Genomic DNA, 23,003 nt, shown 5'->3' on the forward strand with positions numbered 1-23,003 from the left:
GGAGGTCGGCATTAAGAACTGCCTGCGCTGTGCCTGGCACTTATCAGTCCTCACATCCACGTGAGGCAAATCTCCTGCCTATTTCCCAGATGAGAAAACTGAGGCTCAGAGGCCACGACTACTTCCTAGCACATAGCAGAGTCAGGAGTAGAACCCACATTCATAGATTTTCAAAACCTGAGCTCTTTATACACTTCCTCTCTTTTGAACGAATGGTGCTTGTCCTCTACCTATGGGCAGGGGACCTGCAGTAATGCCTCAAACAGCTATTGTGAGTTCCAATGAGACTGACCAGCACCTGGATCCCTGTAAGCCCACAGCCAGTGCCAGCGTGAAGCACTGGCATCAGAACTCCTTGCTTGAAGGCACGACTCCACTCTGCTCCTGCTTCCTCAGGTGGGAGGCAGGAGAGAAGGCAGAGGGGCTGGTTCATTCAGCCCTCACCGATCTTCCAGGTCAGAGAAAAGACACAAGCCAAAAACCTTGCAGGCAGCAAAGCGAGTCCCTCTCTCGCCCTCCTTTCTCCTCTAACATGGACTGGCTTTAGGGTCTGGAGGCCTGGGCTTCCCTCCATCGTGTACTGCGCTGTGAACTGCAGCACTCACCGGTGCTGAGTCTGCGCTTGGAGCGAGTAAGGCTGCTCCCCAGGAACGTAGGCTCAGCACTGGGAGGCCAGATGGCATCTTGGAGCATCGAGATGTGTCTCACAGAGCTCTCGCCAGGTCAGGCTCATTAGCAGCTCTGCCTCCAGTGGTGAGCGGCTCTCTCCCTGCATCTCTGCACCTGTGGCAAGGCCACCTTGGGCCTGAGAGGTTCCTAGGAGCCTCTGGACCCTGAAATGCTACCTGGACATGCCCTCTCGGCAGCAGCAAGATGCTGCTGCAGTCAGACCAGGAATCACGGAAGGAAACCCTCACATGGGGCCACAGTCAATGGTGCTGTTTGTAAAGTCAGCATTATGGTCAGATTGCACTTCAGTAAAAAAGTCTTTGAAAGATTATTTTGACTTTATCCCACTTATTTAAAAAGCAAGTAGATGGTCCATCTTTAGTAGCTCTAAGACACTGGGATTCAATGACAGCACTGAATGAACCACCAAGTCTTACCCCGAAGGTTTGAATTTAGGAAGCCATTTATGCTTCTTTTGTACGTATTTACTAAAAGGAAGGGCTTCCCAGGTGAACTCGCCTGCTAAAGCAGGAGACATAAAAGATCTCTGGGTTTTATCTCTGGGTTGGGAAGATTCCCTGGAGGAGGGTATGGCATCCCGCTCCAGTATTCTTGCCTGGAGAATCCCATGGACGGTGGAGCCTGGAATGCTACAGTCCATAGGGTGACAAACAGCTGGACACAACTGAAGCAACTTAGCACGCACACACTAAAACGAAGCAGTGATCACCAGGGCCTGGCCAGGGGGCAATACAAACAGCTATAGAGTGTGTGTGTGTGTGTGTGTGTGTGTGTGTGTGTGTGTGTGTTGTGTGTGTCCATACATGTGTGCATGAGAATGTGCATGTGTGTATATATTAACATTCTAGTTACCAGCATCACAAAAGTCAAAGGATGCATATAGCTGCTAGAAAGCTGGTGCAGTCTTAGGCTGTTGTGACTGTTCAAGATCAAGGGATTCTAGAAATGACTTCTCCCCATTTCAGGAAAGTGCTTCCCACCACAGGCCCCCCATCACCCTCTCCCTTTCCAAAAGGATCACCGACAGTAAGTAGAATCAACACCTGAGCTTTCTGTTTGTGTCATAACTGACCACATCCAGAAAAAGCTGGAGAGAAGCAGGTAGGCTGGAGAGTGTTCCCAAATCAAACCAAGCCTGAGAGCCAAGCTCCCTCTCGGGATGACAAAGAACATTTCTTCTCTCCCGGGTTTTAGGCTACTCTGGAATGAGGTCAGTACATCCAGTCAAAGCCACAACACACCTGTAATGTTGTCATAGCTCCGGAAATTCATTTCGATGTGGTCCCATTCCAGCACCATGCAGTTCTCCATGCTAGGCTGAGCGATGGCCACATACACATCATTCTTGGAGTTGAACGTATCCACTGAAACGGACTGGTAGGGCAGAGTCTGATGAACAACAAAATCTGGGAAAGCGTGTTTAAAAAAAAGTCTCCATGAGATCTCCTGTGAGAATTACGGACCACTACCCCCACCCCTTCTATCTTTTCTCTCATTGATTCCAAAGAAGACTGGGGAGGAGGGAGGGTGGGAGAGAACAACACACATCCCAGCGTGTTTCAGTCTGAGAGATTCCAGAGGGTTCTGGCTTGCACGGGATTAGCAGATTGAACGCACAGCTTCTTATACAGCTTCCTTGAGATAAATAGCTCACGAGTTTGGCTAGAGTATCTCAAAGTTTTAAACAAATTTGGTGAGACCTGGCTTTCAAAAAGATAGGACAGCAAGGATGCTGCAGAGTAACATTCCTGAAATTACCATGAAATTTACTCTGTGAAGGAGGGATGCTGTGGTTAAATTCCTTTGGGAGATGCTGTATTTTTAGCTCACTCAGAATAGTCCCAGTAGTAAAGAAAAGTGAAAGTTAACTCCCAAAAGGGCACTTTTGGAAACCAAACTGAACTCTGACTAGGTCTCGGAGGTTTATAAAGCCCACAGTTTGGGGGAGTTAACCTAAGTGTGTTTACTGGTGACTAGCCTCATAGCAGTGCTAAGTATGGGGGTACCTGGGACCTTGGCAACGCTCTGCAGCTCAGAGAGCAGTTGCAGATGTGTTAAATTTTCCAGCAGCATAGAAGCCGTCCTGTTTGAGCACACGCTCTGCTCCTCCATATAGTGGTAAGTCAATACCCGTCATCTGTATCACTCCCCTGAGCTACAGTGATTCACTGTGTGAAATCTTGGTAGGAATGTACAGTTCCACCAAGAAACAGGGTTAACATGCCATTGGATGCAAGAATAGTTAGTGTGTGGGGTAGCCAGAGCACTAGTGAAGAAAAAGGGAATTTTAAAAAAACCCAAAGCATTCATAAGAGTTTATTTCTCTGGCCAGAAATATTTTAGGGTTCATTGCTTCTTGGCAGGCTAAAAGCGCCCAGAATAAAATGAGGGTGGATGTCTGGTTTAGGAAAGTCATTCCTATGAGAAAAGCTTGGCTTTGCCCACCTCTTCCCCTCTCAATCCTTCTCCATGCCAGCTGAAGTCCCATCTCCTCTGCAAAGCTATTCTGATGGGTCCAATCCACAGGACCAGTCCTAACTCACTGGACTCACAATCAGGCCCTATTGTTCACACGTGATTATTCACGGTGATTGAATCTCCCATTTTGTGGCATCCTGGTAGCTCAATCAGGAAAGAGTCTGCCTGCAAGGGGAGACCCAAGTTCAATTCCTGGGTCAGAAAGATCCCCTGGAAAAGGAAATGGCAACCCACTCCAGTATTCTTACCTGGCAAATCCCACGGACAGAGGAGCCTGGTGGGCCACAGTCCATGGGGTTGCAAGAGTCAGACATGACTTAGCAACTAAACCTACCAACTTATAGTGACATCAGGGTCAGATTTGGAAAAATTCGAGGAATCTTAGCTCCAGAAGCTGAAGCTCAGAGAGGGTGTGCTCTTGGCCACTGACACACAACCAGCATGATGTATCTCCTGAAGGGTTTCCTAAGAAAGGGCCTGGGTCCCCATGACACAAGCTCACAGCCGCCATTCAAGAAATAACTGACTCAGAAGCCTCACAAAGATGCCAAATGAGAAAGGCATTAAAAGGGCAGACACCAGGTAATAACTAAGGGAGGCCAGTGCAAAAGGACCAGAGGCAGGTAAGCGGCAGAGCAGCTGAGCCATTGTTGAGGGGGGAAGCGTGGACAGGGGTGCGATGAGCAATGCCAGTCAGGGGCAGAGAAGGTGGGGCTGAGGAGTCAGGGCAGAGTGAGGCGCCGCAAAGAGCACTGTGCCTGCAGCCAAACCACCTGAAACCACCTTCTGCCTTTGAATTCCCAGGCTGTGCACTTGCCTTTACGAGGCCTCAGTTTACTTATCTGCAGTATGGGGACAATGATCCCTGCCTCTCAAGCGCAGTGGCAGGGACAGATTGGGCAAGGCAGTGGACATGCTGACCTCAGACTCAGCACACACGAGGCAGTCCCCTCCACTGTTCTGGCCACTGCTGGGCTGTCTCTCGGGGAAAGTGTCCATTGTAATGGCATCTAAGATAAAATGCCAGAGTTATGAGTCTGTTTTTCTGCCGAGTGACCTCGGGGAAGTTACCCAACCTCTCCCTGCTTCAGTTTCCTCGTTGTTTATTATGATTCATACTCATGTAGAACAGTGCTTTATATGTGGTGTGTGTTCATACATGTCACGTTTTTGGAGGGGCCCCTTTCATTGCAAGTGGACAGGAGCTAATGACTTGGCAAGTGTGGGAGGGCTGACCTCACCCCAGCCCACTCTGAAGATGTCGGGGGAGAGGATGGGCCTGAATGAAGGATATTTGCAGGTGTAGAGAGAAGGGGGAGAAGCAGAGAGAAGGCTGCCTCTGCCTCTGACAGCAAAAGGTGGCCGAGGATCGGTGGGGACAGGCAGCAGGAATGGAGAAGGTAACCCCCTTCTGAAACATTCAGGAGCACCAAGGCAGGTGGGGCTCCTAACCCGCCTGCATCTACTGCTCCAGGAACTCAAGGAAGAGCTTCAGATTCCCCAGGAATAGAGTGAGAGCCACTTCTATCTCACAAGGGTGCTGCAGAGACCCAACAGGAGAGAGCCGGAAAGTGTGAGCACCCAGGCTTGGCTGCACCAGGAGTTTTACACACGTCACAACAACAATGAGAAGCTGCCCGTGTGAAGACTTAGGGAAGAGTCAGCATGGCTCCAGGTTCCCTCTCCTCTCTCTGCTGCTGCTGCTGCTAAGTCGCTTCAGTCGTGTCCGACTCTGTGCGACCCCATAGACGGCAGCCCACCAGGCTCCCCCGTCCCTGGGATTCTCCAGGCAAGAACACTGGAGTGGGTTGCCATTTCCTTCTCCAATGCACAAAAGTGAAAAATGAAAAGTGAAAGTGAAGTGACTCAGTCGTGTCCGACTCTTCTCGACCCCATGGACTGCAGCCTAACAGGCTCCTCCATCCATGGGATTTTCCAGGCAAGAGTACTGGAGTGGAGTGCTATTGCCTTCTCTGTCTCCTCTCTCAAGATCCCCCAAATACCAGCGTTGCTTGGTCAAAGACTAAAAATTGGAAAACTCGCCTGATTCATTTCAGTGGGCCCTGGTGGTCCCAGTGTAAAAGTCAGAAAGTGCTCTGGGGGCTGCAAGAGGTTTCCCTGGTCACAGGCTGGTCAATGGGAAAAGGAACAGGAGCAGCCACAGTCTGCTCCCTTTCTTGGAGGTAGAAGAGTACTCAGTACAGCCAGGTTCTTTGAATTATGGCCAAGACAGCTATCACCTCCTCTAGCATCTCCGCTTGCCTTTTCTCATCCAAGTGTGCCCAAGGTTACAAACACTCCCAATGGCTGTAACCCCAACTCCTTGTATGCAAAGACTTCTGCCTACACTGAATCCCCAGCAACAGGAGCACTCATGAGCTTAAAAATGCAGGCTGTCCAAAGCACAGACCCAAAAGTTTACATTTTTTTATTTAAAAAAATTCCAGAAAGAGAGCTGTCAAAAATAGAGAGCATTTTACAAATCTATTCTCTAATGGCCCTATTTCCATTTATTTCCCCCAAAAAATTGGTTTCACAATATTTTCTATATCCTAGCTATCTGGCAAAGCAGAGACTCCTAAATCATTTGAATTATAAATCTAATTCTTTTTTTTAAGTTTTTTTTTTTTTTAATGTGGACCATTTTAAAAATCTTTATTGAATTTGTTACAATACTGCTTCTGTTTTACGTCTTTTGGCCTCCAGGTGTGTGGTACCAGGGATTGAACCCACACCCCCTGCACTGGAAGGCAAAATCTTAACCACTGGACCGCCAGGGAAGTCTCATAGATCTAATTCTTCATAGGAGACTCCTTCTCCCTCTTCGATGACCAAAAAGGGGAGGAGGAAGACGAGGAAGAAAGAAGAGAAGAAAAAGGGGAAGAAACGGGTGAAACAATATGATTGATGAATGTGTGCTTGTATGAATGGGGGAGGGGACCTGGGGAATTTAAACATCTTCCCCCATCCCCCTCTTACATTACTTGTCACAGACAGCAAAAGCACATTCATTGCCGAAAGATCTCCAACAATCCACATATTGATATGACATCAATTTACTAGTGTTAAAGTATTAATGGCCTTCTCTGCAAAAAGCCCAGCCACTTCCATTCACATCGGATTAAGTTCATGATGTCAGTAGGACTCTTAGAATTTAGGCCTTGCTCCCACTGGAATCAACAGATTTTTACATAGCTATTTATAGCACTTGCAGGAAATAAATTATACATGATGCTGATCCTATGGGGAGAGAAACTGCACATTAATGCATTATTTCTCTTTGCATTTTCATCAGCCCTGAAATAGGGAAGCTAACGGGACAATTAGGATGCAAAATTCACTCCCTCTAAGGAATTTAGTGAATTATCCACCTAACATGGGGAATCATGAGTAGGTAACAGGGATTTTGGAGGTGGTTAAAAATAGATTTGAAGCAGAGGGTTATGGAGGGACTGTGATTAATCTGGAGAGCTGAAACCAGCCAGGGGTTGCTTTGTGGTGTTAATTACACCCCTGCGCTGAGGAACAGGATGGTAATCATACCTTCCTCTCCCTGGGAAGAACAAGGTGAGACATCTACCTGAAGAATTTACTCCTTCCTGAGACCCTGAGCTAAGAGGAAAACAAGGCACTGAGAAAATATGCTTCTTCCCCAACCTCGCGTGAGGGTGCAATACCGGTACCATGAATCTCAGACTTGACTTTCTAACTTCCATCCCTCTTCACCTATTTCCTCCCTGGTCTTAAATAAAGCACCAGAGGATGAGGCTTGATCTGAGCCAGAAGATAGGAAGGGACTATATTTGGGGGTGGGTCACAGCTTGGTGGCACCATTTTTTCATGATGGAAGATGCTGTGAGCCAGAGTTTATTTGTTCATGAGCCTTAAGGGGATAAAACAAGTGCAAAGGCAGAATCATCATTTCCTTGCTTCTAGGGTGGGGTGCTAACTTTATAAATTTTAGCAAAAAGCTTGTTAGGGGAGAGAAATATGTATAAGAGAATGCCCGAAATGTGTTAAGGACTTCATGCTACCCCAGAGATGCCAGGTCTGGAACAGATGCCCAAGTCCCAAGGCTCTCTACAGCCCAAGCTATTTCTCTCTGAGACTGGCAGTTTTCACACACTAGGGCCAGGTGTGAAGAGAACAACGGAAAAGCTGCTCACTTCAGTGTGGGATTTAGGAAATTCTCCAGAAAAATGAGAAGAGGCAGAGAGAAGCCCCAGTGAGCTGTGGTTTCACATTTCATACGGCATGGCCTTGAATGTCACCTTTTGGTGCAAACGTCATTAACCGTGACCTCTGATTTATTGTGCTGCTCTACAATACAATAAATAAACCCCCAGTGGCCTCAGTTGGCTAAAGGGCACCTGCCAATTACACAGCTGAATAAGTTCCTGTTCAGTGATGAAAGACAAGGGCATTTCCATAAGACTTCAAGTTTCCTCTCAGAAAAGGACAGAACTTGTTGGGGTCCCTTATTGACAGAGATATCCGGAAATAATTTTTACTTCTAAGTTTTTGTTTGTTTATTTGATTGGGGGATAGCAGTAGAGTTTAAATGTGGTATTTTGTTCTTGGAGTTTTTGTCTTTTGAGTTTCAATAACTATTTGCTGAATTTTCAATCCTGCTGCTCCTACTGACATGCCTTGAGGCTTTGTAGATATCAACTCTCAGCCTGAATGTTTATTTTTATAAGTCTGGTAAGCAGGTTGCATACTGTGGATTGATCTGCTCTCCTTTAAAATGTGGCTTTAGAAGCTGTAGAAACTCCATCTAAGCTTTCGTATGGAGCTACTCTCCTGTTTTCTACAAGATATGACAGTTGAGACTGTATTTTAATTTTATCTTTTAACCTGAATATGTATAAAAGGAAACCTTGAGGCAGGCCCTAGAAAACATAATCAAACTTTCTTTACATTTTGTTTCCTCAGTGTGAATTTTTCCTTTTGATAACTCGTTGTTAACTTGTATTTCTATTCTGCCATGGTTGTGACTTACCTAACTATCTCATTTTACATGGAACTATGAGAGCAATTTATAGATTTTAAAAGTCTGGTATTTATTAGTTAAGTGTCCAATAAATTTCATATTATTCAAACAAGAGAACAGTGACTTAGGTATCTCTGCATTGGCTTTATGTGAAGCCTAGCCTGATTTGAAAATGTTCTCATGCCAAACTCACCAGTTCCTGCCTTAAAAGCTTTAGAGAAATTTGAAGTTGTAAAGAATCAAAATTAAAGTCAGTGCAGTTAATAAAAATCTTTCCAGAATGCTGAGATATTTTTCCTGCCACGTCAATTCATTTCTTCTTTAATGCTTAAATTTCCCCTAAAATAATTTTGATAGAAAACTTTTATCCTGACATTTTCCAACTTCCTGTTGATAGTATTTTTTAAAAAAGGATTATTTTAAATATCAGACTTTGATGATAGAGGTTCTGAATACCTGTAGTTGTGCATTCATAGTCAAAGCTGGTCACGTCATTCAGCTTCTTTTCCTGATATTCTGGCGGACCGATACACAGGACATCAGAAACAGTGGAATTCGTCATCTTCAACCACAGATACAACCACTTGGCTTTGCAGTCACATTCAAACTTATTGCCCCTCAAATCTCTAAAAAAAACAAAACAAACACAGACACTGAGAAACAGGCATGTCAGAAATGTTTCAGCAGTAATACGAAACTCCAGAATTCTTAATATCCTGACATATTTAACAAATAGCAAAAAGTGGAATTAAAAAAATTTTTTCTATTTAATGCATCCAATGTCTTTTACTTCTCATTGACTTCATGGAACACTCTTCAGTGTCCCTGATTTTAACCAGAGGGCACACAGAGAGTTCTCAGAGTTGACACACCACCATTTCTGCAAATCCTCTTGAAAATGTCACCACACCATGCTGGAAATGGGGGAGGGGTGAAAGAAGAACAGCACCGAGCATAGGTCCTTACACGCAAAAACAAGACACTAAAGGCAGACAGCCCTGACAAATGCAATTGAAACTTTAAGATCTCGTTAAACTTTGTCCAATAAGGAATGACAAAACACAAGAAGATAAAGCAGATGGATATGCCATCGCTCATGGGGAGCGATGAGGGGGACCCTCTCACCCAGCATGCCGAATTACCACTGGCCTAATTCTACTAAGCACAGTTAACATGGCAAAATCAAACACAATACAATCTATATGCTGTTTCCCAGTGTTCGCTGCTTTGTCATGGATTTTTAGCTATTACAGCAACAAAACGCAGTATAGGGGGAGACTGGATTTCAAGACAAGCACACGTAAACTTAATTTTCATTACTTACAGTTCAATCAAAGAGTCTAAATCACTGAAGACATCCCTTGGGAGTGCTTTTATGTGGTTGTTGGCCAGAGAACTAGAACAAGAAAGTCACGATTTAATGTGTTTATTATCTTTATGCCCAGTCACTCTGAAATCCCTTAAATAATGCAAGTGATTTAAAACAGAGCTCAATGCAGTTCAATGTCTGACTTTGGTCACTGATACTGAGATAAAGAATTTTAGTTTAGTTATAAAAAGATAACATTAGAGATGCTGAACTACACAATATAAGTTTTTTGTTTTGTTTTGAAAACAAGCATTTATTAAGCTCTTGATATATACATTAAACTTCATGTTTTATGATATACATGATATATATGTTGGCATCTCACGTTTCTCAGAATAAAAGCCAAAGTCCTTTAGATGGCACCCAAGGCCCCCCATTGTCTAGTTACCTCCATTCCCACCTACCCGTGGGACTGAATCTCTAACGACTCAGATCACCCACACTGGTTGCTTTGCTATTCCTCACACAGGCTAGGCATGCTCCCAGCTCAAGTTCTCTGAACCTGGTGTTCATCTGCCTGATGCTCTTCCCCTAGTTATTCCCATGGCTCAGCCAGCACCCTCTCTAGGTCTATCCTCCACTTTCACCACCTTCCCTGATCCCTACACAAGTCCCTCCCATGCTCTGTTGATTTTCATCGCACAACTATCACTTAGCAAACACTATATATTATCTATTTGTTTACTGACTATATATTATCTATATATTACTATGTATTCTCCCTAAACATAAGCTACATGAGGACAGAGGTTTTTGTCTGTCCATATCTGTATCCCTTGCAGCTAGCACAGTGGCACAAGTGGGTACTCAGTAAGTCTCTCTCAGTGAATGGTTTAAACACCAAATGAAAATGATTAAAAAAAAAAACACAGATGTTCAGTCTTATCCCAAGAAGTTCCCTAGTAGGGCATCCAAGTGAATTTTATTACTTGTGACTAAAAACAAAGGAGTCAGTAAATACTCTTTTACATAAAGAATCTCAGCTCTAACCCTAATGATAATACCAAATCTCAGTGAACCACAAAGTTTAGGGAATGACTGATTGAGATCAATCTCATTTTCTCATTAATGAAGGTTGACTAGAAACCATTTTGCATTTTTGCTCTTCGAGTTGAAGAACTTTCTATAATGTCTCTCTATAATATAGCCCCCATCTTCAGGAAGTAGACTTGAACAAATATTATCAACTCTTTCTCCGATGATTCAGGATTATGCAGTGTCCTGTCATCATCCTACTGAAGATGAATGTCCATGGTGCTGGGCCGCTGACGTAGAAAGATGCTAGGTGTTGAAACGACATACATCAAGTCTGATTTCCCCCAGCCCTCGTGCCCTGAGTGAGTCAGCCAAAACACTCATGCTTACTTTTGTCTTCTTCTACACACTTGAGTACAAACAGAAAACATATAAATGATAATCAACACATAGGGTATTGAGCACCACCCCCTTTAAAAATATATATATGAAATCAGTCTTTTATAGTTTTCTAATGACCCATCCAAGAAGTAGGAATCAAACAGTGTTCTTCCTTAGAGTCAGCTAGGATAGAAAGCTTTGTGCCCATTTTTAATCCAAACATTCTTACTGCGTGATATCAACAGAATACAGGGAGACCTATAGTTTCTGAATTATGTCCTTTCTCATCCAGGTAACCACAAATGGAGTGAAATACAATTTCATGTATCATTTTACATTTCTTTCCTAAATGATTTATTTGTATATTTTTAAAGATGTTGGAAATAGGTTGAACAGACGATAAATTGGAATTGTAACTACAGACTGTAGATTATAGACTTTGGATGCAATCAGACTGAATATTCTCCAGAAGCAGCTTTTGGAAATTTAAAAAGGAGATAGTTGTTTTTATTTTTTTCTGGTTGCTAGTCACTTTTTTTTTAAGTGAAGCACAATTTTTTAGCTAATTAAAGGTTACTAGTTTCCTGCATTGGAGAAGGAAATGGCAACCCACTCCAGTGTTCTTGCCTGGAGAATCCCAGGGACGGGGGAGCCTGGTGGGCTGCTGTCTATGGGGTTGCACAGAGTCAGACACAACTGACGTGACTTAGCAGTTTAGCTAAATATTTTTAGTGAATTGAAATGCACTAGATTGAATTGATAAGCATATATGGAGTCATCAAGGCCAAAATAAAAGCAACTGTTCTAAATGTTCAATTAAGATTTCAGAAAGCTGAATTACTTAGATGGACTATCCACCACCACCTCCCCACACCCCCAGACTCAGTGCAAAACATCTCACTTTCCACTTCACTTTGTCATGGCACTTACTTCATTTCTAAAACTACTTAACAGTAACTGGTCCCTTGGGCTTTGTGGGACCGCTGGAAAAACAAATGTCCCAGATTTTAGTTACAGATTGGCACTGTTCCTTCAATGCTTTGAAACCTGATCTATGTTCCTTTGTGTATGAATGTGAGTCTGCAGGTGTTAGAAAAGTTCATAAAAGATAAAAAGCAGGTACTTAAGCAAATTTCAGATAGTCACTTCCTTAAGCACAGAAGTGAAGTTTAATGAGCTGATGTATTCTCTCTGCTTACCAGTTCACACACAAAAAAAAGAGGATGGGGTGGGCTGGGGATCAGTTCATTCCTTAGACAGTGTTTTGCTGCTTCATGCTCACGCTGCATGCATGCTCAGTCATGTTTGACTCTTTGCGACCCCATGGACTGTAGCCCACCAGGCTCCTCTGTCCATGGAATTTTCCAGGCAAGAATACTGGAATGGGTTGCCATTTCCTTCTCCAGGGAATCTTCCCAACCCAGGGATCTAACTCACATCCCCTGCATTGGTAGGTGGATTCTTTATTACTACCCCACCTGGGAAACCCTGAACAGCACAGTAAATGTTTTTTATTACTACATACATCTCCAGCCTTGGAGGAGTCAACTTTAAAAGTCCTAAGACTTGCAGTGCAGTAGAGCACATATGGAACACCCAGCTTAGTAACTCATTGGTCTGCCAGTGAGTCAGAAAGAACACCCTGCTGGTTTGGCCCCATGGGAGACGCCGGAGAGGAGTAGAATGGAAGCAAATGGAAGAGCTGTAGGAACCCTGCCCTCAGGGAGCTTTCAACCCAGCTCAGAGATGAAACTAGCATCCGTGAAATGGCATCAACCAATATGGCCAGTGTCTACTGCCAAGAACTGGTTGTGTGGAGTCAGTGGAGCAGGCTACAAGAAGAGAGGAGCTGGGATCAGGACTGGCTCCAGGGAAAAGATAGAACTTAATCTGGACTGTGGAGGAAAAGGCAGGTCCCAGAAGACTGTGGGCAGAAGAAACCATCTTCTGGGCAAGGGAAATGATGTAAGGGAAAGGTTGGTTATGGGGTGAATTGGGTGTGCTCAGGAGAGCCCAGTATTGTGGGCATGTTCAGGGAAATAAGGCTGAAAGCTGGGGAGGGGGGTGCTCCCTAGGCTTGACTGGAGGATGGTAACACATGCCAGATGAACGTACATCTCCTCTAACACATCAGATGCACTCTGGACCCAAACAAAAGACTCCTTTATTCCCTCTGTGTGTGCCCGTGCGTGTCACATAGACAAGGAGGTGCCTCTTGCACACATATGGGTAACACAGCACATGGTTGTATGTGCAAATGCGCAAGCACACACACAGTTATGTACACCCATGAGTAGAAGTGCATGGACCCAAGGGCCCACATACACAAAAACCACAAATATATAGGCACAATACCTGCATATTCACACATGTTTTCAGATCAGGGACCCACAGCCAATTGGTTCAGTGAAAGCTGACATCTGGGCAACATCAACCAGTCACACTGGCTTTGCTTTAGGTGCAGAATCTGCCCAGAGCCTTTGCTCAGAAACAAAGCCCCTCATTCCTGACTTTCGGGAAGTGGATTTGTCTGGCCACAGCTGTTCCTCTCCAGACATCCACAGCTGTCTTACCAAAGACCCTGTCTAGCCACCCAAACTGCCAAGGCTACTCAGCAGCCATTGGAGAAAACTGAGACTTCTTTACGGGTGGATGGAAGGAATGATGATGCTCTGCTGTTGAGGAGGAAGATGATAATAACACCAACCAGATCTTGGGCATTTACCATGGATAATGGGCCGGATGCTTTGCAAACAAGTATTAACCCACCATGTGCAGCTACTTTATGAGTTCAGTATAATCACCCCCATTTTCAAAGATGAGGAAAGTGAGGCTCAAAAAAGGTTAAATAATATTAACAAATGGCAGCCTTGAGATTAGCACCTAAGTCTGTGTGACTCAAAGCCCACTGTCTTAGCCTCTATAAGAATGCGGGGATTGGGCATCTAGGCTGAATCTGAAAAAACAATCAAGACTTTTATAGGAAGGAAAGAAATCACAGAGAAATAATACCAATAAGAGTTTGATGCTGTCCAGGATCGGCTGTGCTGTTTGGACCTCCCATTCCCGCTCTCTCATCTCCTTCCTCTACAAATTGTGACTCAGGCGACTTTTGATTAGTAGGACTCCAGAATCAAGTGCTCGCTGAGTCTACTGACAGATACCTTTGCCCCTATCAGGGTCTAATGTAAAAGATGATCCCTTTAGATGCTGTATCAGTTAGAGTTCACACACAGGAGGTACTGACACCCTTGCCTAATACTCCTGCTCAAAGCCCTTCAACTTCCCCAGTTTATTTTTTTGACCATAGACAAGCTCACTATGGAAATGGGGTATGTTATCCTACTCACACACAAAGTTTCTAGTATGCGAATGTGACTGGTTCCTGGCTGTTAAATTGCTCCTACCAAGACAAAGACGATGTTCACATTTTCATAAGCTCAGCCACTATTTCTCCAGTTTTCTAAATTTGCTAAGTGTGTGGTGCTTGTTTCATTTGATACACCAATTCAAATCAATTTGTTTAATTTTTTTCTCCGGAAAGCTATTAAAGAACCCAGAGAGCTTAGCTTAAGCCACAGATAAATCCAACATAAAAGAAAAAGCTATTTGCATTCAAATTAAGGGAACCACAAAAATGTCTCTATTCTGCTTCAACAAATGTTGATCTTCCATTCAGCATTCTTCAATGAGTTAGGTAAGCCTCCGTTCCCAAATCTGTACAATGGGGACTCCCAGATTAAGGAGAAAGATAAAAGCTTACTAAGCACAGAGTAGGTATACAATACATGTTTCTTTCCTTTCCATCTCCTCCATCAATCCCATCACTCCCTGATTTCACAGGCAGTCATATGAACAACAATGGTGATTCAGGAGGATGGAGAAGATAAGAAAGCCAAGTGTGTGAGTGCTTATGATGGGATGGTGCCTGACTGACAATATAGAAACCTCTTGGGCAACCTAGAAATGAATTTCCTTCAGTGGCTATTACAGTATGGACAAAACAGCCAAGAAAGAGAGAGGCACTGGGAATTCCACTCAGTACCCTGTAATAGCCTACATGGGGAAAGAATCTGAAAAAGAATGGATATATGTGTATGTATAACTGAATTGTTTTGTTGTACACCTGAAACTAACACAACATTGTAAATCAACTATACCCCCATATAAAATAAAAACTTTATAAAAGGAGAGAAGCACCAGGAAGTGACCCTCACTCTACACATTAAAGAAGTTACAACACTTTTCACAGGACTTACAGGTGAGTCAGGTCACGGAGGCCACGGAAGGCATTTCTTGAAATTGTTTCTATTTTGTTCCCTTCAATGAACCTAAGAAGAAAATCCATACAATTAAACTGAATTTTCTGTGCTTGATACCTCAAAAAAAGATACTGGGATGCTTTCAGAATGGAATCTAAAAGCATTTATGAATTTCAAAAATTCACGTCCAAAGTCTTGGCCAGCTACACCAGATTCCAAGTGGGAACCGAGTGTGTGGGCAAGAGCGCATGCACACAGATATGCTTTTTGCATTCCTTCCAGAAGCAGCATGGAAGTCTTCAAAGTCAGAGTTGGCAGCATGGGTAGAAACATCTTGGGGGAGAAAGAGGAAAGCCCTAGACGAAGGCAAAGGAAAGGAAAGGAAAGTGAAGTTACTCAGTCGTGTCCGACTCTTTGCGACCCCAGGGGCTATAGTCTAACAGGCTCCTCTGACCATGAGATTTTCCAGGCAAGAGTACTGGAGTGTATTACCATTTCCTTCTCCGAGACAATGACAAGATATTCTCAAATTCCACAAGATTGGAAGGCTTCCAGACCTCTTTCCCCCTCCAACCTTCTTACATTTCACAGTACCTGGCTGTTAATATTTTTCTTTATATCATTGTCCCTTGAACAGAGCCCTCTGTTTTATACCACCATATTGAAGCCTTTGGGCTTCCCAGGTGGCTGAATGGGTAAAGAACCTGACTGCCAATGGTAGGAGACACAGGAGACGCGGGTTCAGTCCCTGGGTTTGGAGGATCCCCTGGAGGAGGACATGGCAACCCACTCCAGTATTCTCGCCTGGAGAATCCCATGGACAGAAGAGCCTCGTGGGCTACAGTCCATATGGTTGCATAGAGTCAGACACAACTGAAGCGACTGAATGCTTATGCACACATTGAAGTCTTTGCCCAGGGATAATTCAATTAAACTTGGATTCCAACAAGCTTGGGCTTCCCCTGTGGTTCAGCTGGTAAAGAATCTGCCTGCAATGCAGGAGACCTGGGTTCAATCCCTGGGTAGGGAAGATTCCCTGGAGAAGGGAAAGGCTACCCACTCCAGTATTCTGGCCTAGAGAATTCCATAGACTGTGTAGTCCATGGGGTTGCAAAGAGTCGGACATGACTGAGAGACTTTCACTCACTCACTCACTCCAACAAGCTTGAGTTCATCATGCCCTGCACGGCGTCACCTCTGAACACATGGACAACAAGACAGAGATACTCTCTAGATCTCTAGGTCACTGGAAATAGAAAGTATAAAGAAGGTGAGCACAGACCAAACTTCTTTCTTGGTGCTTAAATGTCTTAGGGCTTGCACATAGGATCTCACAATAAAAACTCCGGCCGTGCTTTAAAGTCTCTGTGGGAAATACATGAAGTGAATGCACTGGGACTATTCCCTAGGGCCACAAAGAACTAAATTTCAGTTTACGGCCTCACATTTCTTCAAGTATAAGAGGGTCTCTGATGAGATGGTCCAAGGGAGAGGCTATGCACTGTGATGTCATTAGTGAAACAGTAAACAGTTCTTAACTCGTACACTGAGAATGATCTGGTCTTTAAAAAAAAAAAAAAAAAATCAGGGGTCTATTCAGTAATAAACTTCAGTATAAACTGAGAAGCAAACTTCCTCCTCAATAACTTTGACAGGAAGATGCACTACTGGAAAGAGAGAACAGATTGCTCTTTACTCAGCACTTCCATTGACTGTTTATGTGCTTCCGTAGAACCTAGTTAAACTTAGCACTTCAGCCTGACCACTCTTCCCAGGTTACCTGGACTATCAGGTATTATGACAGTACCTGTATTATGTGTCGTCTGGACAAAGAATTCCTCCAGAGACATCTTTCCTGAGGACAGAAAATCAGCAGAGAGCTTTCCTAGACACAGGATGTGCTTAGAATTCAAATATCTCAGATAAGAAGGCAGAGACAAGGTTTTTAAAATCCCTCTGAATGCTAAGTGAGGAAATCCCATCTGATAGCTGGATTAATATTATTACAAAGTGACAAAAGACAAGGATGGGAGAACTTAAGGGGAAAAAAGACTATGAGAGTGTGAAAAGATAGAAATCAGAGTGAGGGCAGAGCTCATTACTGGTGAGGGGACAACTGCACATCTGAAAAGGGAAAAATAACCTTTGTTTTAAAGGAGAAAAAATAAAATTAGACTCCCAGCAGCAGCTCACCGGGATACTGAAAATGGGATATAGGACAGTTGAATTAAAAACATGAAGTTGTAGCCCCAAATATGGAGACTTTCTCACAAATATGTAACCCTCAGAATCCTTCAGCTTTATTTCTGGCTGATCAGCAAATCCACGCCTAGTTTTCAGAGGTAAAAATACCCGATGCAATTTCCAATTGTGCTTACGACATGACAAATTAAATGTCAGCAGAGAATGAATGAATATCTTTCCTTCTTTGTTCCCTTTCCCCCTCTTTTTCTCCAACCTCCTCCTGTCCCAGCATGTTCATACACAAGTAAACTATAAAAGGTCAGCGCTGAAAAGAGAATGGGGTTTTCTGCATTTTCTCCCCCACCCCCAAGCTCTCTAAGAGATGCTGTTCCAGCTTGGAAAGCAATACAGCCATTCCACTGACATACCAATTACTCAGCACATAGACAAAGAACAAAACTTACAGGTATTCAAGATGAAAGAGTCCAGCAAAAGCATCATCCCGGATGACTGTGAATGAGTTAGAATTCAGCAATCTGAAAACAAGAGACAGATATCAACAGATTCCAGTGAATAAGCGCAAAAGTTGAGTTACATGGTGAAGCCATTTCTGTTTCTTTGGTTATGTTCTGATCTGTGGGCAAACATGGGCGCTTCTCAGTCTAAAACTGGCCCATTCCATACACAGCCTGACTCACAGACACTGATGGATAATGGCAAGTAGATTCCCTTTGGCCAGATTTTCTGGTCACCCTTATGATTCCACCTTTCTTCCCTGTGGGTCTCAGTAAATATGACCTAAGAGCTGTTGTCTCATAGCTTTCCAATGTTCAGCACAACTAAACAGCCAGTGAGTGCTTTATGATGCACACATCTATAAAGAAGTAATCTGACTCTTGGAGAAACTTGAATTCAGAGAAGTTAAGTGACTTGATCAAAGTCACACAGTTGAGAACAAACAAAATGAAACAAAACAAAAAACCTTCCTAGCATACTACATGTGCCCATGGGAAATAACAAAAAAGTTTAAGAAAACTTCAGAAGATTCTTGTTCACCACATAGTTGTTTGAGTTGCCACTTAAGCCTTTGGTAAAAGTTTATAGTCTCTACCGTCACCACTGATGACTACTCTGCATTTGTATCATATGGAAAGAATATGTTAATAGAACTATAATTTCTCAGAAATTACAGATTTTAAAGTGGTAAGGATAATGCTGTAAGTAGGTACATAACATTTCAAGAACAAAAAGGTCAAAATGAAGTTGATTTGGGATGAGTCTACTATATGCCATGTCTTCATATCTTTCTGTATGCATCAAGTATGTTGATAGTTTTCATTCTGATCTCATTCAAGTTTAAGAAACTAATACAAAAAGAGAGTGAGCTAAGTACTCATGACCTTGCCTGTCACTGACTTGCTTTTGAAAACTGCATTTTGGACATTGCTTTTTATCAGGAAATATTAACTGACCAAGGCTACAAGGCACAGGACACGAATACTTTGCAGAAGCAGCTGGGATGAAGAGGAGTTAGGAGTGTGGGCTTTGGGCTCTGGGTCAGAGTTCTGGCTGTGATTTTGGGCAAGTTACTTAACTTCTCTGAGCCTCAGTTTTCCCATATGTCAAATGGGAAAAGGAAAATACTGATATCATTAAATAAAAATTTGCCCATAAATGCATAGCATGCCGCCCAACAGTTTACTTACTCAGTCTAATTTACATACTAGAAATATTCCTATGACCATAATAACATTAAGAGTTTAAAATGCAGGCTCTCTTTTAAAGGGAGGCGTTTGGGAAATGGTTCATTTGGGCAAAATTCAGGCCATAATTCAATGTAATTAACCTCTCCCATTGCTGCTGGGTGTGGGCGATGGCGTCTACAATAAAGTCCTTGAGGCAAACACACGCCAGAAAAGGAAAGGGAGCTGAGCACTGGGAACTCAGCTCGGTGGGGACACGATCGACCAAATCAACACTAAGAGCCTGCCTTGGTTTACTGGTGGAGCACGGGTATCTTGGGAAGGACAGATACCCAGGAGGCAGAGATGGCTCTTCCCAAGACCACAGCCCCAGGACCCGCAATTCCAGAGAGGACTTCCCACACTCACAGCAACTGTAGGGAAGGCAGATGGGAAAACATCCGGTCCTTGATTTCTGAGAAGGTTCCATTTACCAGGCTCCTAAAGGCAAGAGAGGAACAATATGGAGACTATGTTGCTTTCAGGAAGTACCAGGCAGGATGGGCGAGTGGCCTTGTCCAAACTCCTCCACTCAGGAGTGAGGCTTCAAGTAGGACTTCTTGGGGTAAGAAACAAGACGAGTCCAGCCATTTTCCAGTGAACCGGATCAATAAGAAAACTGTGCTGAATAACGGAAACCTTTACCATCAGTCTAGCTCCTTCCACAGACATTATCTCAGCCGGTTTAAATCAATCCGTTTGCTTCCTTTTCTTAACTACAGGAGGCCTTAGCTGAAAATGGATAATTGCTTTACCTCTGCCCATGATTCTGTTTGTGTAGACACAGCATTAATGTTGGCCCACGAAACTCCAGGATAGGATTAAGCATTCCCCTTGGGATCACAGCTCTGAAAGTCACTCAGAGCACTTCTGATTAAATGCACCGTAAAAGCCTTGGGGAAAATCTCAGAGACACCTGAACTTGAATGTGCAGTGGGAGGCAATGCCATCTGTCAGATTTAACGGTCAACCAGAGCAAGGACCTTGACTATTTTAGCCACCAGGTCCCTCATCCTTTCTGGTCCCAGTAGGACCTCAATACATCATTTCAGAATTATTTCAGTTAGCATGCCATTGTGTTAAGCAGCTGGTGGTATGAGGGATTTAACCAGGGGAATTCTCATTTCTGGAATTCTCCATGTCATCTGACTTAGCAATATTAGGCATCAAACGGGCCCTCTGTTCTAGCCTGGCCAGACTCTCCTGATTTCTATAAATGCAAATATGAAGCCCTTCACTCCTGGGTCTGGACCCCAGTACCTTGCTTGGGATGGAGGCAGGGAAGTGGAGACAAGAGAAAGTGTGAGCAACTTCCCCCTCCCCACCCTCAGGGGGAATCCGTGCCCTAGGACAGAATAGGTATCACTCCAGCACCTTGGCCCTGAACAAAGAAGTCATCTCAGCAGGAAACAGTTCCCAGCAGTGAAGATATAGCCCAAGAGCCCCTTCCACAGTCACAATGAAAGCTGGTCATGTGGCCTGAGTGACTGTGTAAGGCCAGGTTGAAAGCATTCTCAAGCAGGTGAGTCAGTAAGGGGAAGCCCTTTCCTATCGGCTCCTCCAGCACTGAATAGGCAGCCAAGGTAATGCGTGGTGGGGAAGTGGGCAAGAAGGCCTTGTAAACTCAGGGCAAGAAGTCAGGCTGACTCCCAGCACTTGCCCACTGAGCTGAATGCCCACACTCTCTAGTGCTCCACCAAGTCCCCTGTGCTTCCCTCTTCCAGGCCACATGGAACTGCATCACCACTTGCAGAGGTGACATGCCCTTTCCCAGGTTCTGTCCAACCTGCAGTGTGAACAGGTCCAGAGGAGGCCACCGTGGAAACCACAGCCCCAGACCTCTCGGGTGGGACAGCGAGGCCTCATCCTTGCGCAATGGCTCCAGTCCTGCTGGGCTGCATATACACGCCCCCACACAACCCCCACACGTCTCCACTCCAGCACACATCCTCCTCCCAAACTTTAATGCATACCAGTGTCACCTGGGGACGGTGACAAATGCAGACTCCGAGGCTCCACTCCCCAGACCCTGCATCATTCGGCGCGGGCCCCGGAATCTGCCTTGGCACAAACTCTCCAAGGTGGATCTGATGCAGGTGGCCCGCGGGCCAGACTTTGAGAAAACACTGCCACAGGGACTTGACCGGCTTCCCAGACTCCGAGTCTCGGGTTCCCCTCATCCTCCCCCGGCCCCGAGGCTCCACCCACGTCCCACGGCGCGCCCCAACCCAAACGCAAAGAAAGGGGGCCGGGAAGCAAGGGAGTCAGGGTCGCGCTGTCCCGGCGCCAGAGGCAACTCCCGGGGCAGCAGGGTGGGGCAGGACGGGGCAGGGGGCTGGCGGGGTCCCACTCACTCACAAGGAGCTGATGTCGCCCGGCACGATCCTGGGCACCCAGGAGGAGCCCACGCAGATGATGGACTCCTTGGTACAGCTGCAAGTGGCGGGGCAGCGCACCAGCCGCCTCACCTGCGCGCTCGGCGGTGTGAGGCACGCGGTGCCCAGCAGCAGCAGCAGCAGCCCCGGCGCCCCGCCGCCCCTCCGCAGCGCCATGCCCGGGTCCCCGGTCCCCGCCCCGGCCACGACCCCCGCCGCCGCCGCGCCGCGCGCTCGGACCCTGCGCCGCTGCAGACGCGGGCGCTGCTCGCGACTCCGCCGCCGCTACTGGCGAGGACAAGGGCGCCGCGGGTGTGGGAGGCCGAGCCGCAGCCGAGCAGCATGCTGGCCGCCACCCCCACTCGGCGCCCCCCCACCCGCGCCCGGGCTGCTGGGCGGCCGCCGCCGCTGCGCCCGCCGCACCCGCGCCCGCCTGACATCAGCACCCGCGCCCGCAGCCCGCTCTGGCCAATGAATAATGCGGGGCGGGCGCCCGCCCGCGGGGAGGGGGCCTCGCACCGCCCCCGCCGCGCCCAGCCGGCCCCTCCCGGACCCTTCCCAGGAGCTGCGGAGAGAGGAAAAAGTTAGGTGACCTTGGGGGAGGGGCCGGCCTGGACGGAGACCCCCCGCCCCCGCCCCAGGGACCTGGCTGAGCGATGGGGGATCAGATGCCCGCAGTCCCTCCACTGGCTCCAAATGATTTGTGGGGAGACCCTGGGCTCCTTTGAGCCAGACCAAAACGTGAGGAAGAAGGAAAAGTAGGGCTCAGGGCAATGGCTTGATCACTGGGAAGGGAGACTTTGTCCTGGGTCTTTGAAGAGTACAGAATTTTGAGCTGCCTTTATTAATATTTGAAGGACGTGAATGCTGTCATTTGAGTTCAGCGGGAATGGGCTTGCTTGTCTTTTGCGGTGGGGCTGTGGGGTCAGCTCCCTGCTCTCAGCACCGGAGGCTTACAGAAGCTAGCCGCCTTTCTCTCCTGAAAGCATGAAGGCAAGAGAAGCCGATACAGCCCTGCGCGCCCCTGCTGCTCCGGGGCCTGCCTACTGGTCACCACTGAGCTCGAAAGCCTATCCAAGTTCTCTCTCTCTCAGCGCATCACTAGCCACCCCACCCACCCGAATTAAAGCACTAGGGGCAATAGTTAATAGAGACCCACGGTGTGATACATTCTAGGCTCTGTACATTCAGTCTTCTAACTCTTTGAGGCATGCCCTAATCTACCCGTGAGGAAACTGAGGCACAGAAAAGTCAGTAACTGTCTTGTGGTCAAGGAGTAAATGGTTGGGCAGAAATGGGGGTTAGAGCCTAGATGGGGGATGTGGGTAACCAGGCCCTGCTGAGCCCCTCTTCTCACCCCCCCACCCTTTGATGTGCTGAGCTTGAATCTTACCACAAGATAGTGTGAGCTGGAGAAATCAAAGAAGATGGTCAACGCAGAATCAAAATGGCAAAAAGCCAGGACTACTCAGAGTGCAGAATCAAGGACCCATCATCAAGCTACTAACCAAGGAAATCATTTCGTATCTTAAGATACTACTGAAGAAGCAGTAC

At 45.7% G+C, this 23,003-nt stretch overlaps 1 protein-coding gene across 1 annotated transcript in view; it reads right to left on the reverse strand.

Moving 5' to 3' along the window:
• The window catches only part of LGI2 (leucine rich repeat LGI family member 2), a 28,292-nt gene extending 6,666 nt beyond the window's left edge, over positions 1 to 21,626 (reverse strand). Inside the window, exons 1-7 of the mRNA XM_061164776.1 lie at positions 21,433 to 21,626; positions 19,444 to 19,515; positions 17,797 to 17,868; positions 15,146 to 15,217; positions 9,486 to 9,557; positions 8,618 to 8,787; positions 1,932 to 2,096 (exon numbers count right to left, since the gene is read on the reverse strand). Coding sequence (XP_061020759.1) covers positions 1,932 to 2,096; positions 8,618 to 8,787; positions 9,486 to 9,557; positions 15,146 to 15,217; positions 17,797 to 17,868; positions 19,444 to 19,515; positions 21,433 to 21,626 — 817 coding nt within the window. The remainder of the gene's footprint in view (positions 1 to 1,931; positions 2,097 to 8,617; positions 8,788 to 9,485; positions 9,558 to 15,145; positions 15,218 to 17,796; positions 17,869 to 19,443; positions 19,516 to 21,432) is intronic.
• Positions 21,627 to 23,003: the final 1,377 nt, after the last annotated feature.

This window comes from Dama dama, chromosome 17 (genome assembly GCF_033118175.1).
Source record: "Dama dama isolate Ldn47 chromosome 17, ASM3311817v1, whole genome shotgun sequence".
In the NCBI taxonomy this organism is placed as follows: Eukaryota; Metazoa; Chordata; class Mammalia; order Artiodactyla; family Cervidae; genus Dama; species Dama dama.